Here is a 15,376-nt window from a genome sequence, read left to right as displayed (position 1 = left end):
TAGGGTTCCCATTTACAAACTTTTGCAATTTGTGATTTACAATGAGTGTCCAGTGTCTTGCTTATGATGATTTTGGATCCATTTTATTTCTATGGTTCTCAGCCTCTCATTCTATTTCCCAGTGGGGTGAAGTTTAGTTAAAGGCTGTCATCACCAAACACATTAGCCAGCTTCCATTAGGTAGGCCATCTTCCGGCTGCATGGCCCTGATAAGATGGGGATCTCTGCATGTTACATCAGAGGCGCTGGCTGAGGTAAATAAAGAGTTCCTGCACTTCACTTCAATAATAGCCACAAGGGAGGATTAGTTCTGCTAATCAAGGAAAAAAGCCTTTTCCACTTCTTGTGGAAGGCCAGATAGCATGTCCACACCCACTCTGAAATGAAAAAGGATGCTAGTGATGCTTCTAGGTTTCCCCAAAGAGAATGGACTTAAGTAAACACTTTCAGTTTCAGTCTCTGGAAACCACTGTCCACTAGACACAACACTAGTTTTCAGATTCAGCGTTATTAAATAATGGAACAACGCCGTCTGTTAGTAAAAAGACTGGAATGGCATGAAAGGTCCTATCTAGCAAGCCATTTTACTAGAACAATCAGTACAGAAGTCCCTAGTTCCACGTCTGAGCACTAAATTTAAATCTTCAGTATAGTTTGTCTAACTGCAACAATCAACTGCAGTCACCTCTCATGTTTGCATCTCTTGTCTCAGCAGCAATACAAAAGGGACTTCATCTCAGGCAGTACAGTAGATTTTCAAAAGACAAGACTCAGAGCAAATTCAAAAGTGTGTGTTGTTGTCAAAGCAGTCCTCACTCCCGTGGGGACATGGTGGGGAAGTTCTGTGTGTATGATATTAATTAAATCTAGCTGTGGAGATCAGACACACACACACACACACACACACACACACACACACACGCTAGTATATCAGTTCAATTAGCTATAAAGTACAATATGGTTCTGTTATAGCTTCACTGTCTTAGCAACACACACATACAATATCTGGCATGTGTGTATGCATGTATTTGCATGAAAGAGTGACACGTATCTAGATAAATGTGGATAGATTAAAAAAATCTTAGTTTTTGAAACCATTTCCATTGATCAATGGTTTTCCATCCGAATCAAAAGGATTTTTAACATTTCTTGAAGAAATCAAATAATATCTCTAGAGTAGTGAATTAAAAGATCTTTCTTTTCTGTGCAGTATTTAGTGTGCTTGCTTCAGTGAAACACTTTACCATTATTATAATTAGTATAATTTTTTTCTCCCCAAAAATAAACAAAATGACAATGTGAGACTGGCATTTTGGACCGAAGGTGACATAGGCTTCTGTGTAAAAATTAGGGGTGTAACAATACGCGTTTTCATATTTAACCATTTAGTTCGAGGCTTTTGATTAGGTGCATTACAAACCACGCGATTTGTTGGACTAATCCTATTTCATTTAGAAAAAGAAAAAAAGAGCTTAAATTGTGTGAAATATAATTTTCTCAGTGCCGCTGCACTCAACAAGGCCACCCAAACAATGTAACAGGCAACGTGCTGTCTGCCCCTGCCACTCCCAAAGACTCTATTGTAGTCAAGAAAAACACTCTACTCCAATCAGGAATGATACGCTAAACCAGCTTGTTGCAGTTTGGCTAGTAACGTTAATGTGACTACTACCAGTCCAGAATTAAAAGATCCTCCAATAACCAACAGGTTTGGCGTTTGAAGCCACTTTGGTTTCCCAGTAAATTATGAAGGGGATCGCAAGAGAGGGTTTGCATTGGCTACACTAGTGGGAATACTACAAACATGTCAATTAATTTATGTCAACATCACCTCAGTGTGTCAATAACTGGAACTGGAAGTAACACACACACCACAAGCTATCCTTGCAGCATTTAAGCAGCATTTCTAACTGATTAAACGGGGCAAAAGACATCACTGCGGCTATTGGTACATTTAAAGCCTCGGATATGAGACCCTACTATGTAGTGGAATAAGCAGGTTTTATGAACATGGTTAAAGTATGAGCCTCGTTACACTATTCCTTCACAAGCCCAATTCAGCCAGACCATAATTCCTGATTTGTACAAAAAGACAAACGTCGGAACCAATTGTCCGAAGCACCAGCTGTTGCTCTGACAGCAGACTGCTGGACGGCAATGGCTATACAAAGCTACCTGACTGTAAAGTGTATATTTTTTCATAAGGAGCTGTTTCTGTTTTATATGCTGCTAAGAAGACACCCCAGAAGATGGATCAAGTATAGCTCTGTCATTGTTCAAAGTAGAAAAGGTCATACTTTATTATTTGTCATATCACTGATTCATGATATGATGAATTTGTAAAAATCAAGTTTATTTCTCTGCCATTTCTTTCTTTTTGCGGTATCAAAAACGTACCAAACTGTGAATTTTATGAATCGTTACACCCCTAGTAACAATGTGTGGAATTGCAGGTTTGTATGTGCCTGTGTTCCAGCTTACCACCAGGGACTTTGCCAAGATGTTTTCGATGAGTTTGAAGTCATTGCGCTGGAGCTGCTTGCTCTTGGTGCTGGTTCCCTCGATTTCCTCGTCCGCATAGAAACGGAAGAACTGGGACTCATCTTTGAACTCACTCTTCTCCAGGACTGAGGGAAAGAAAGAAATCAGAAAGAATAACGACTCAAATAGCAACAGGGTACAACTCAGTTAAAAGTTGCTGAAAGTGGTGCTAATGAAAGGCCCGAAAAATCCGATGTTGCTTGTCTATTAATAGTCAAAACTTTGTTTGCACTCATGCTGGCTAAATTGATGGTCTTGTTGCAAATTGGCCTTCACTTGCCAAACTGATCTTGTAATTCTTAAGTGTGTTTGCAACTTCAAAGACCTGTGGAGATATGAATGTTTACCCAAGAAGTTGCCACTTTTTTTAATGTGTGTACATCTTCACACAAACAAGCTAATGGTTAATTAGCTAATGAGCTAATGATGCAAGCAGGAACATCTGGAGCTAAACCACATCTGGGACGCAGCCAGCTCAGGCCAGTGCTAGGAAGGACTCTCCAGAGGACACAAGAAACACACACAGCCGTACGTGTCTAAATGTGTTATGAAATCCCATTGTTGGGCTGAGCCTTACTCCAACAGATGGGGTCTAACAGGTGAGGACCACATTACGGATGTTTCTTCAGTTACAGCAGTTTTTAAGCTTGAACCAAACACACTACATTAAACCTACTGTAGATTTGTTTTAATGTGTGTCTGATAAAAAGTTAAGACACTGAAAAGAGGCCCTGTGAGCAAGCCTTGTGCTCAACACTGATTTTCCTGAATGAAAGATTCTCTGTTTGATCATTTCAACCTTGATTTTGTTAGTTTCTGTGAAACAGTAAAGTGGTAAACATAACGCTCTTCCACAATAATTCTACTGTCAGTTTTCATTTGTGTCAAAAGACAAACACCGGACACTGCTGCAACAGGTGCAGATACACAAATGTATCTGCATTTGGTGGTACTCAAATGTCACTAAAATGACAGTGACAGTTTCATCTCACATTTGGACTAAAGGCATGATGTTGGAGGCAGATTGTTTGTGTTAAATATCCATCTTGATTTATCACATAGGAAATGGCATTTTTGACATTAGGCCGCAAATCGTCTTATCATAGGTGTATGAATCTGTTAGGCCACTGTAAAATGGGGCTTGAACAGCCAACACAAAGAACCAAAGGTACCCAGCTGTTCAGAGATTTAGCAAGCATCTGGCACCCTCGGGTGAACAAAAGCCTTCACAAACTGATTACACACACACGCCAGCCACACCCACTCACACTGGCCTTACGCCAACTCAAACAAAGCCTGAACATGAGTAATTTCCTCTAAGTCATATAATAACTTAACACCACTTATTCAACTGGAGGGAGTGCCACTTCAGATACTTTCATGCCCTTATAACACACACACACACACACACACACACACACAAATGCTAATAACAGCTGACAATATCAAAGGGTCGGGAAAAATTTGCATTTCTTTTAATTATATAATTCAACCATATAGGCATGATATAAAATATGACGCAATGAAGCAACTGTATGGGCAATTAAGAATTTAATGATCTAAAAGCTGCATTTCAGAATGATCTGAATGCAGTGGAAACTTTAACCAGGGGTTTAAAATCATTTAATCTAAATGACCATCAAATACACACACCTTCACTAAATGAATCATCATGATCATTCATTTTCACTAGTTACATTTCAGAATATTGTGGTGGAAGGAAAATTTGTGGTTGAAAAAACCATTACTCACTGTTACTTAATAGGACTAATGGAGGATACATGGAAAATGTGCCCTAAATGATAAGTTGCCTGAAGGGCAAAATGCAACAGGTGTTCATGACAGATGTGTAGATGAATTTTGTAAGCAGGTTAGGACTGATGAAAGACAAATTAACAGTGTTATCTGTTGTCAATGTTCCACCCACCAGTAAGGAGCCCTGTAACCTTTTATCAAGTACAACCAGACAGACAGAAAGAAAGATATAAAAAAGACTTGAAAGACAGGACAGAAAAAAAATGGAAAAAGAAGAAGAGTTCAAAAGGGACCAGATGAAAAGCAGCAGATGCGCTGACTACAGAACTAAAACAAGTGACTTAAGGAGAGGTGAGGAGTGCAGGCAGGGCTGAGAACAGAGGTTGTGACCCTGAAGAAAGGCAGAGGAGAGGGAGAGAACAGGTGACACCTTCCAACAGATGGTAGAGGGAGGCAGATATATGTGTGAGTGTCAATCAGGTAAGATAAAAGTAAAAGGAAAGCCACTATATGACTGCCTGGGAGCGGTTATGTTTGTGTTAAAATGATAGTGAAATTCAGATGTTTATGAAGAGATTTGTATGCTTTAAATCATGTGTACATTTAAGCCTTGGCATTGTATACATTCTAATGCATCACTTGTACTAAGTGCACAATTAACAGCTTGTGAAATAGTACCTGTCTGCTAATGGAACCTATTCATGTAATTCACTACTAGGCAGACTTTTACTAATTCAGCATTCCAGCCAGAAGTACACATTATACACTTGGCCAATGAAGATGAGTGATTCAATTTTAGGCCTTAACTAGCGGTCAAGGTTCATTGGACTGACCCAGACATCCATACAGCTAAGCCACACTGCTAATGCTGTTTACATTCAACAAGCTGGGATAGAACCAAAGCTGCTCTACTACAATGTGGTTGGTGAGGTTACCAAAACTTGGCCAGACCAGGTACGCAAATTTACCATGCCCTTTTTTCAACCTATGACGGCATGACAGCGGGGGGCTTATATTACATCTTACCGGTAGAGAGAAGGACTGACTGGTGTAGGGGGGGAAATATGGGCAAATGCACTATGAGGGAATGATCAAGTCACACCACAACAATGTGAATGGGCTGTTGCAAAAGAGAGCAATGTAAATAATTAGAGACATCTCCACACCATGCATGTGTGATTAAGCTTCTTTTATCTTTTGCAGATGATGATCTAAGTAAATTGAAGAATCATTGTCAATTTGAGGTGTCTTTACCTGTCCTTCATGCATGTGTATGTGTGACAGAGAATTTAACTGACCGTGGTGCATGAAGCCATTGTTGCAGAGCCCCACACCCAGTGTCACAGCGTCCTCTCGGGTCGAGCAGTCTCCCTGGGAAACCAAATCAATGACGCACACAGTCGGTCAGTTACAATGCCTGTTTACACCTTCTCATACACAGCAGGCTGCAATGCCGCTGGCCTGAGTAATCTATGTGTTTGTTGCAGTAAAGATGATGATTTGTGAGCCAGTAAGCATTCATAAATATGTGTAAAACATGGACAATGATAGACTGCAGACTGATTCTACATGTCCTTGGTTGTGCTCTTCAATATTGACTGATTAAAATACAATTCAAGTCTGTAATATAACAGCACAATGATGCAGAAAAGACAGTAATGACAGTTATCATTAGTATAATTTTATACACCCTTGGTGCCTTGTATTTTATGCGTTTGGAATAAATGAAAGTATAATAAGACAATTTTTTTACCTGCAAAAGTAGCCAGTCAACCAGTTTGCTGGCAGGCACCACAGATTTGAAGGTTTTCAAATGGTGGTCTCTGTCCCTAAAGAAGCAAAAAAAAGTATTCACAAAATGTATTTTATAAGTACAACGCAGGTGGCATGAAAGAAAAACATAGTTCACAGTCTGTGGCTTTACATATAACATGTGTTTTATAGATAACAAAACCTGTCTGGGGTTAACAGCATCAGTAGCAAACAATGTCTGTTTGTTTGTGTTTGTTATGTTGCATTTCTTGAGTAACAGACAAAAGACAATATCTTTTTTGTTATTGCCATGACAACGTCCATATCATGAGAATTATATATTTGCAGGTTTGCAGGGTTATAATATTTTTAGCTGTCTCCAAACCTGGAGGACTCACTTTTTGGAGATATTTTAGGAGACACATATTTCAGAGGCATATTTGAAGGATTTACTTATAATTAAAAAAAAATCACTTCATCAATAAACAATTATTGAAAGAAAATCATCCATCCATCCATCCATCTTCATCCGCTTATCCGGTATCGGGTCGCGGGGGCAGCAGCTCCAGTAGGGGGCCCCAAACTTCCCTTTCCCGAGCCACATCAACCAGCTCCGACTGGGGGATCCCGAGGCGTTCCCAGGCCAGGTTGGAGATATAATCTCTCCACCTAGTCCTGGGTCTTCCCCGAGGCCTCCTCCCAGCTGGACGGCCCAGGAGGCATCCTTACCAGATGCCCGAACCACCTCAACTGGCTCCTTTCAACGCGAAGGAGCAGCGGCTCTACTCCGAGTTCCTCTCGGATGACTGAGCTTCTCATCCTATCTCTAAGGGAGACACCAGCCACCCTCCTGAGGAAACCCATTTCGGCCGCTTGTACCCTGGATCTCGTTCTTTCGGTCATGACCCAGCCTTCATGACCATAGGTGAGGGTAGGAACGAAAATTGCCCGGTAGATCAAGAGCTTTGCCTTCCGGCTCAGCTCCCTTTTCGTCACAACAGTGCGATACACAGAATGTAATACCGCACCCGCTGCTCCGATTCTCCGACCAATCTCACGCTCCATGGTCCCCTCACTCGCGAACAAGACCCCAAGGTACTTAAAGTCCTTCACTTGGGGTAAGGACTCACTCCCTACCTGAAGAAAGCAGTCCATTGGTTTCCTGCTGAGAACCATGGCCTCAGATTTTGAGGTGCTGATCCTCTTCCCAGCCGCTTCACACTCGGCTGCGAACCGATCCAGTGAGTGCTGAAGGTCACAGGCTGATGATGCCATCAGGACCACATCATCCGCAAAAAGCAGCGATGAGATCCTGAGCCCACCAAACTGCAGCCCCTCCCCGCCCCGACTACGCCTTGATATCCTGTCCATAAATATTATAAACAGGATTGGTGACAAAGCACAGCCCTGGCGGAGGCCAACCCTCACCTGGAACGAGTCTGACTTACTGCCGAGAACCCGGACACAGCTCTTGCTTTGGTCATACAGAGATTGGATGGCCCTGAGAAGGGACCCCCTCACCCCATACTCCCGCAGCACCTCCCACAGTTTCTCCCGGGGGACCCGGTCATACGCCTTCTCCAGATCCACAAAACACATTTAGACTGGTTGGGCATACTCCCAGGCCCCCTCCAAGATCCTTGCGAGAGTAAAGATCTGGTCCGTTGTTCCACGGCCAGGACGGAATCCGCATTGTTCCTCTTCAATCAGAGGTTTGACTATCGGCCGAACGCTCCTTTCCAGCACCTTGGAGTAGACTTTATCAGGGAGGCTGAGAAGTGTGATACCCCTGTAATTGTCACACACCCTCTGGTCCCCTTTCTTGAAGAGGGGAACCACCACCCCGGTCTGCCACTCCTTAGGCACCGTCCCAGACTTCCACGCAATGTTGAAGAGGCATGTCAACCAAGACAGCCCCTCCACACCAGTCTATGTAATTTTCCCATTACAAACACTATGTGTGCTACACATTTTCCAGACAGTTGTTCTATAGTTTTCCAAATCCTGCCAGAATAAATAATTTTATTATTTGTTTCTTTGAGCTTTTTGTGAGATTACATGAACAACCACTGTGGACTAATTTGCTCAACATAAACAGTAACCATGTGAAACAGGAAACGCTACAGAGGAAGTGTGGTTGGTTGTGCGACTTGACGGGTGCATCCGAGCCTATCAAATGCATGGTATAGTTGCTTTAACATCTCAATGTTCTGAATAAGAAAAAGGGTGTGTCTGGACCACCCATATCGCAAACTGCAACATTCATAATGAAAGACAAATCCAAAATACCAGTTAAGTGCACATGTGGACAAGACGTGCGCGGATTGATACTGCAGATAATGTTTTGAAACAACATGAAAAGTGAGTTGCTTCTAGACCTCATTTGCTGATCAATGATTTTCTGTACCAGGGCGGGCATCATTGTCTACAGCATAAGTCATCTGTGACATTCCCGAGATTGATTTCATTAGGTTTATATCTATTACATCATACGTTATGTCATGTGCATTTGAATTTTATAAAACTGGCGGTTGCTTTGTCCCTCAGAGTTAAATAAAACAGGTACTGTTCATAATTATTCATGATTTTTAGAATGCAATACATCCATCACTCAAATGTTGTAATTAATGGTTGCTACTTACAATGCCAATTTATTGATTGATTAAAAAAGCAAGGCTATATTAATTAATATCATAATATCATGTTGGCAAGCAGAAAGATTGTCTTTGTATGTTAATAGGATTTGTCCTCGAACCAAAAGCTCTTTGTTTGCACCAATGGCAGCCCTGGGCACTTTAATCAGCGTGTGAGTGATGTAGGGAGAGATAGAGGGGTGATGGAGGAAGAGTATGAAGGGAGGGGCTGTGCCAGATAGAGAATGTGTGTGTGTGTGTGTGTGTGTGTGTGTGTGTGTGTGTGTGTGTGTGTGTGTGTGTGTGTGTGTGTGTGAGGGGGTTTCAGAGGGAGACGATGTGTGTTTCCTGTGCTTCTATTTACATTTGTGCTTTTATTTTTACTCTTATACCTTTAGAAGAAAAACATTTTGGTAAAGTGAGAATCATTCTTCCACTTCCCAAGACAAATTTCAGTTTCACTGTTAAAATTTAATTTATTTTCAATTTTAAAGACATAGTTTTAAGTCTTGGGCCACTACTTACAATAATTTTTATTGAATTATAATAAGACTTAGTTTAAATTTACCATCAAGGACTAGTGGACAACTACATTTGTTTAACAAAATATAGGGTGTAAAACATTCAAGGGATGGGGTTTGTATATGTGTGTGTGTATATACTGTATTTGGTAAAGTTTATATTTCTTTAGTATGTGTACTGTGAATGTATCGTAAGTGTGTTAGAGAGAGAGCAAGAGAGCATGAAGGAGAAACAAAAAGTGATTTATCAGGGATGAAAAAATTGAGTTGAGAAAGGGATAAAGAGAAAGCGAGAAAGAGCATGAAGGAGACATAAAAAGTGATTATCAGGGTGGAAAAAAGGTTTGCAGTCATCATTTGGACTATCACTTAACTCATAAGTATACAGTATGAATATATATATTTATTTATTTTTTACTAACATACATTCAGCAAACACTGTAAAGATAAGAGACAAATAGTAGCTTTCCTAAATCCTTTAACAGGTACACCATATAAACGACCAATGATTAAACCTGGTATTCTCCATCTTAACTGAATCTTGTACACATGAACCTACAGCAGCTCGAGCCTGGCTGGGAGTCCAAGTTGGAGAGAAAATAGAGGTTTGAGGGCTCTCATTCCTGGCAGTGCTACTGTTAATTCAGTCATTACGGAAAGAGGTGAGGTGGGCCTAACAACCCTTCATGAATATGCATTCATGCACCTGGAGAGCGGGAACATTTGCACATGGGGGAAAGCGGGAGAGGAGGAGAGAGGAGAGAAGGGCAGGTACTTACTTGATGACAGGCGTGTGGAGGCTGTGAAGGCGGCAGTACAGCCTGACGCCCTAAAAAGGACGAAAAATGGAGCCGCTGAGTCATAGAACATACACACCTTGACTAAGCAAGTACAAGCATGGCCTCAGGACAAGAGAATTAACTGATGACCGTGAAAAGAGTTACCCCAAGGCTATCTTTTTCAGACAGAAGTTTCAAAATCATAATCTCTGAATGGCATGTGAGACATACGTAGCTAGGCCAATATAACAAATTGTTATGTTATGTTAGGGTTTTGTTTCATTTTTAATTTAGATTTTGACTGTTTTTTTTTAATGGGAATGGAATTAGTGCTCCCAGAGCATGAACATTTGCATACACTGTTGATATGTTAAACAAATGTAAACAATAATAGAATTCTTTAGACATGTAGGATACAGAATATACAGAGGAGAGCCCGATAACAGATTTTAAGACCAATACCAATTTACCGATTTATATATTTATATATTTTGAAATATCCAGAAACGCGTAACATAACATGAACAGATTTCCCTAACATTAGTTGTTTGTAGTTATTTATGAGTTCTCACTTAAATAATATGATAACATTTGGTTTTATTGTCACAACAGAACAGAAAAAAATCCAAATATTTTAATGTTCTGATAAATAAAATGTATAAAAATACAAACTTAAGATATTAAACTTAAAATCCTTTAAACAAAAACACAATAACAAAACAAAAAGAAATCGGTGTTGATAACAGGGACGTTGTAGAGCGCCGTCTGGTGGACAAACTATGCAACGCCAAAACTCATAACGTGATTGACCGTCCGTTTTAATTTAATTCTTAAATAAATATAAGAACTATAATTTAATACAAATTCTTATCGGCCATTATGAATGCCTGTAGCAAAAGATTGGGAAAGGCCTAATATCGGCCGATAACATTGGCCCACCAATATATCGGTCGGGCTCTAATACAGAATTTGGCAAATTTTAGCCAAGGTACACTCATTACATTTTCTAATAATTCTACAATCAATTAATTTGTTCAATGGTTTATAAGACTTAACATGAGATGCTTATGTGGAATTTTCAAACGCAGCTTGTGCTTATCTTTATTTCCATCTAATTTCTTGATTGTAAATCTGATTCATATTTACAATCGTATAATGACCATTGTCCTTGTGAAAAGGGCTATTCCTTTTCCCTCAACTTTGGTTTTTACATTAGCTATCAAACACCAATGATAATATCCTGATGCAGAATTATAGTTACCTTAGACATGATGTCCTCCATCTCACTGCGGGCCTTGTAGGTACCATCGTCGTAGCGGAAACGGTACAACACCTGCTCGTTCTTGAACTGGTGCTTGTCCGACACTGAAATATCAACACAGTGAGACAATGTCACCTCAGCTGGGTTCATACCTTATCAACCTAGTATGCCATTTCTCCTTTCTTAAATGTTGTTTTTATTACAAAAAGCATTCTGTTAACAGTGTAGGTTGTAGATATCAACGCTACAGCAAGTAGATACATGTATCACTGTCCATACTGTATGGACAGAAAACAAGGGATTTGCAGTACATTGAAATTTAATTTGCCTCTTCCACTCTTAACTGTGGAATAATTAAGCAAAATAAAAACTGTGCCTTTCACAACTTTAATTTTTTTATTTTCTAGTTTTCAAAAAAAGTCTACATTGACTCCAAAAAGATTGATAAGAACATTGATGTTCCTACTTATTGTCACATCTAAATGGCTAGCATGTTTATGATGTCCACATGTATTTAGACATCAATGGCTGAAGAGCTATGGCCAGAGTTTGCCAAGGATGTCAATAGCGCTCAGCTGAGAGTGGCATATGGTTAGGCCAATATGATTTCTGAAAATACCCACGCAGATTCATTATGAACTACTCAATATTTACTGTCGGAGTTAAATCATACTTGTATTAGATGAAGGAATGGCTGTCATAACTTTGTCTGGGCCTTTTCAAACATGCAAGTTTCATGATCTACAAATTAAATTTTTAGAAGGAATTGGGGTAAGGGAAGAGGTGAGGAGCAAGACGTTTGTGGGAAACTGCAGTTGAAAATTCTGTCTGTGTTGGCTAAGCCACGAGATTCAAATATTTAACATAGCAGACAGCTGCCAATTTCAATAACGTCTGAATACTTGCATTCAAAAACCAAAAAATGTTTGTATCTAGAATAAATCCAATAAAGATAATGGAAAATGACTAAAACGTATGTATATACACAAACAGATGCACGTTGGGGAAGCTAAGAGTGAAATCTGCCAAACAGCGGCAGTTTGGTTCTACCACAACAAGTAGGCATGGGCTCAAAAACTCTACTGGTTTTCTCAGTCTAGACTTAAAATGTCCTCATAAAACCAAAAGCACCACACAATCAGCCATTGTAAAATTTCAAATGTGAAATTATGAGGGGAAAAGTAGATGGCAAACACTCAAGTATGAACTGTTGTGATTTAGTAGCTCAAACATGCACAGCTTACTGGACCAAGTTTGCATTACATACTTAAGAATGCACGTGGTTGACTTTCTCTCTTTTTATGTGTCTCTTCACTTAACTAAAGCATCTTCAATGGACAGCTTCAATTTGCGACTCTGTCACAATACTTCTCTCTGTCTCTAAATGATGACACCTACACTTTGCGTGCACGGCCTGAGCCTCTACGGTTTGCCCACAAAGCAGTTTCAGTTTCCACAGGTGTTAAGGAATGTAAAGGTGGGATCTCAGCAAATTTCCCTGAGAGGGTGGTGTGTATACATCGTGACAGTGGTTTGCACTTACTATGTACAAAAGCCCCTTCAGCAACACGCTGGACAACTGTGTTCATACATTATGTATAGTGTATGTGTGTGTGTTTCTGTGTGTGTGTGTTTCTATGTGTGTGTGTGTGTGTGTGTGTTTGTCATCCCTTAATGCATAATTCAGGTTGGTGGTCCTGTGAATGTCACACTCAAGACAAAATCAGGGAAGGTGAAATAATTTAACACACCTTTCCAGAATTGTTATTACCAAACATTGCCTTTGGATAATGGTGGTTTCTACTCTAAAATTGTGCGCTCTAACAGTAAGTCTGGGGACAAATTCCTAACATTATTGAGTCAAACAATAACAGAGAAAAAGAGAGGCAGTAAAAGAAGGACGAGATGACTTAAATAAAACAAAAACATGACAAGGGAAGCTGCAAAGAGCATCAAATGTGAGTCAAAAGTATAAAAGAATAGAAGATTGGAAGGGTTTGACTTAAACACCCTGAAAGACAATATGAAAGAGATAAAATAAAGGAGAGAGAGAAATAAAGGATTTTGTTTTGTCTCACCATGGTGAATGATGCCATTTTCCAGCAAGGCCTGTCCCAGGTTGACCCCCTCGTCAGGCTTACTGATCTCTCCACTCTCTATCATCCATGATACAAACTCACTGAGAACACAAAGACAAAGAAGCATATGATCAGGCCCGGTTTCTTAAGTTGGTAATCTGTTTGCGGTTATGTTGTTGTTTTTTGAAATTATTACCATCGCTGGCACTGGCCTCCTTGCTTTGCTGTCTTTGCATTGAGCTTCACAGAAATTACCAGGCAGACACACCATTTGGGTGCCACTATGTTTTGTCTTGCGGTTTCTGTGATTATGGTTGGTATTTTTGAAAGTACCCCCATTTACTTTTAAATTCATTCATTAAGCCTCTCATGCTCATGGCCTATGCTAAACAGACTATACCACACTCATTAAGCATGCAACACACCCCTTGTTTTGATAGACAAGGTCTTAAACATTAACTATAGAACATTACATTTAAAAAATAAAATTCAAAGAAAACCTGTAACTTTATGTATAACACCTATGTACTGTATATTTTGAGATGTTTTGATATATCTACTCCAGTGGGGGGCGAGGGGCGTCACTACAGCTTAGTCTTTAGTGGAATAGAGCCTCTTGGTATTTTGATTAGCCAGCATATGTGCAGAGGACCTTATGGATTCACTCCTTGATAAGTTAGAAGTTAGTAGAGATCCTTCCCCCACAGAGAGGTGGTATTCCACGTCCCCAGAGCCTGCCTCTGCCGCCCAGGCCCATGTGATGGAGAGAGTGGTGCCATGTTGCATTTACGGGCTGTGCCCGGCCAGGCTCCATGGCAAACCCGGCCACCAGGCGCTCGCTGGCGAACCCTCCATCTGGGCCTGGCTTCAAACGGGGGCCCTGGGCTTCCTCCGGGCGGGGTCACTCCATTCCTACCTTTTTGGCTCATGGAGTTTTTGAACCATTCTTTGTCTGGCCCCTCACCTGAGACCACTTTGCCATGGGACACCCTACCAGGAGCACAAAGTTCCAGACAACACAGCCCTCAGGTTCACGGGGGCACACAAACCTCTCCAACCACGATAAGGTAATGGTTCCCGGAGAAGACCTCTGGGAATCATCACCTCCCCACCTTTGAAATCAAAATCATAACACTCCTGCACAGTGTGGCCAGTCAGCAGAGTTAACACAGGGAAGGTATTTTTCTTTCTCCCAGACTATTCTCAACTGCAACAGCTTGTATGTGCGTACTGTATTACAATGATCAATGCAATGCATATAGTGTTTGCAAGCACAACCTATTGCTTTCAGTAGGCCCATGTGACACAACAAGTGAAATATATCCATTCTGAAGTGGAGCTGGCCTGGATGTTTTTCACTGCTGAGAGCCTTGGGCAATGCAATATCTTAACACTGTGCAAAGCTCTTTGAGCAATTTAGTCTGTCAGTATGACATTTAATTCTACTACTACTTCGACCACAGGCACAAACAGTGCATCTACAATACATATTCATACAATAACGTTTCTCGTTTACTCTTCAAATATCCCTCAGGCTTTGGTACTGTTGTGCATTAACAGTCCAACTTTAAGCACTTTAGCTCCGCTCCCTTCTTTTAACACCCAGTGAGCACTGAACAAATGTTTGAAGGAGAAAATTACATTCTCACCTTCTTCGTCTTTCATGCTGCTGAGTAAAATTACTTCCCCAGATAATGATAAAAAGTGAATGGAGAGAGCTTGTGTGTGTGTGTAAGTGCTTGTTACTGAATTCTAAGATTGAACATTTCAGCATGGGAACACAGCGTGTGTGTGTGAGATATACAGTATGTGCGTATGTTGATTTACTTTCAGGCAGTCATGCAACAGATGTACGAGTGTATGTGTGATTGCTTAGCATGCATAAATGACAAGCAAACAAGATGTGCGGCCGTGCATGCATAAAACGTTTTTTGTCTCTCTCTATGTCCACGTCATAGCTGGTGTCTTAATTGACATTGACAGGGGACTAAATGTGTGTGTGTGTGTGTGTGTGTGTGTGTGTGTGTGTGTGTGTGTGTGTCTGTGTTATGTAAGA

The 15,376-nt window shown here is 40.6% G+C and overlaps 1 protein-coding gene across 2 annotated transcripts in view; it reads right to left on the bottom strand.

Annotated features, from left to right (window-relative positions):
- The window catches only part of prex1 (phosphatidylinositol-3,4,5-trisphosphate-dependent Rac exchange factor 1), an 83,683-nt gene that overhangs the window by 26,068 nt on the left and 42,239 nt on the right, over positions 1–15,376 (bottom strand). For both annotated transcript variants that reach the window (XM_034877085.1, XM_034877086.1), the window contains exons 11-16: positions 13,321–13,421; positions 11,243–11,346; positions 9,982–10,031; positions 6,050–6,125; positions 5,595–5,667; positions 2,482–2,627 (exon numbers count right to left, since the gene is read on the bottom strand). In XM_034877085.1, coding sequence (XP_034732976.1) covers positions 2,482–2,627; positions 5,595–5,667; positions 6,050–6,125; positions 9,982–10,031; positions 11,243–11,346; positions 13,321–13,421 — 550 coding nt within the window. The remainder of the gene's footprint in view (positions 1–2,481; positions 2,628–5,594; positions 5,668–6,049; positions 6,126–9,981; positions 10,032–11,242; positions 11,347–13,320; positions 13,422–15,376) is intronic.

The sequence above is a fragment of the Etheostoma cragini genome, chromosome 7 (genome assembly GCF_013103735.1).
Source record: "Etheostoma cragini isolate CJK2018 chromosome 7, CSU_Ecrag_1.0, whole genome shotgun sequence".
Classification (NCBI taxonomy): Eukaryota; Metazoa; Chordata; class Actinopteri; order Perciformes; family Percidae; genus Etheostoma; species Etheostoma cragini.
Note: the sequence above shows the minus strand (reverse complement) of the source record. Positions and strands in the feature narration are given on the sequence as shown.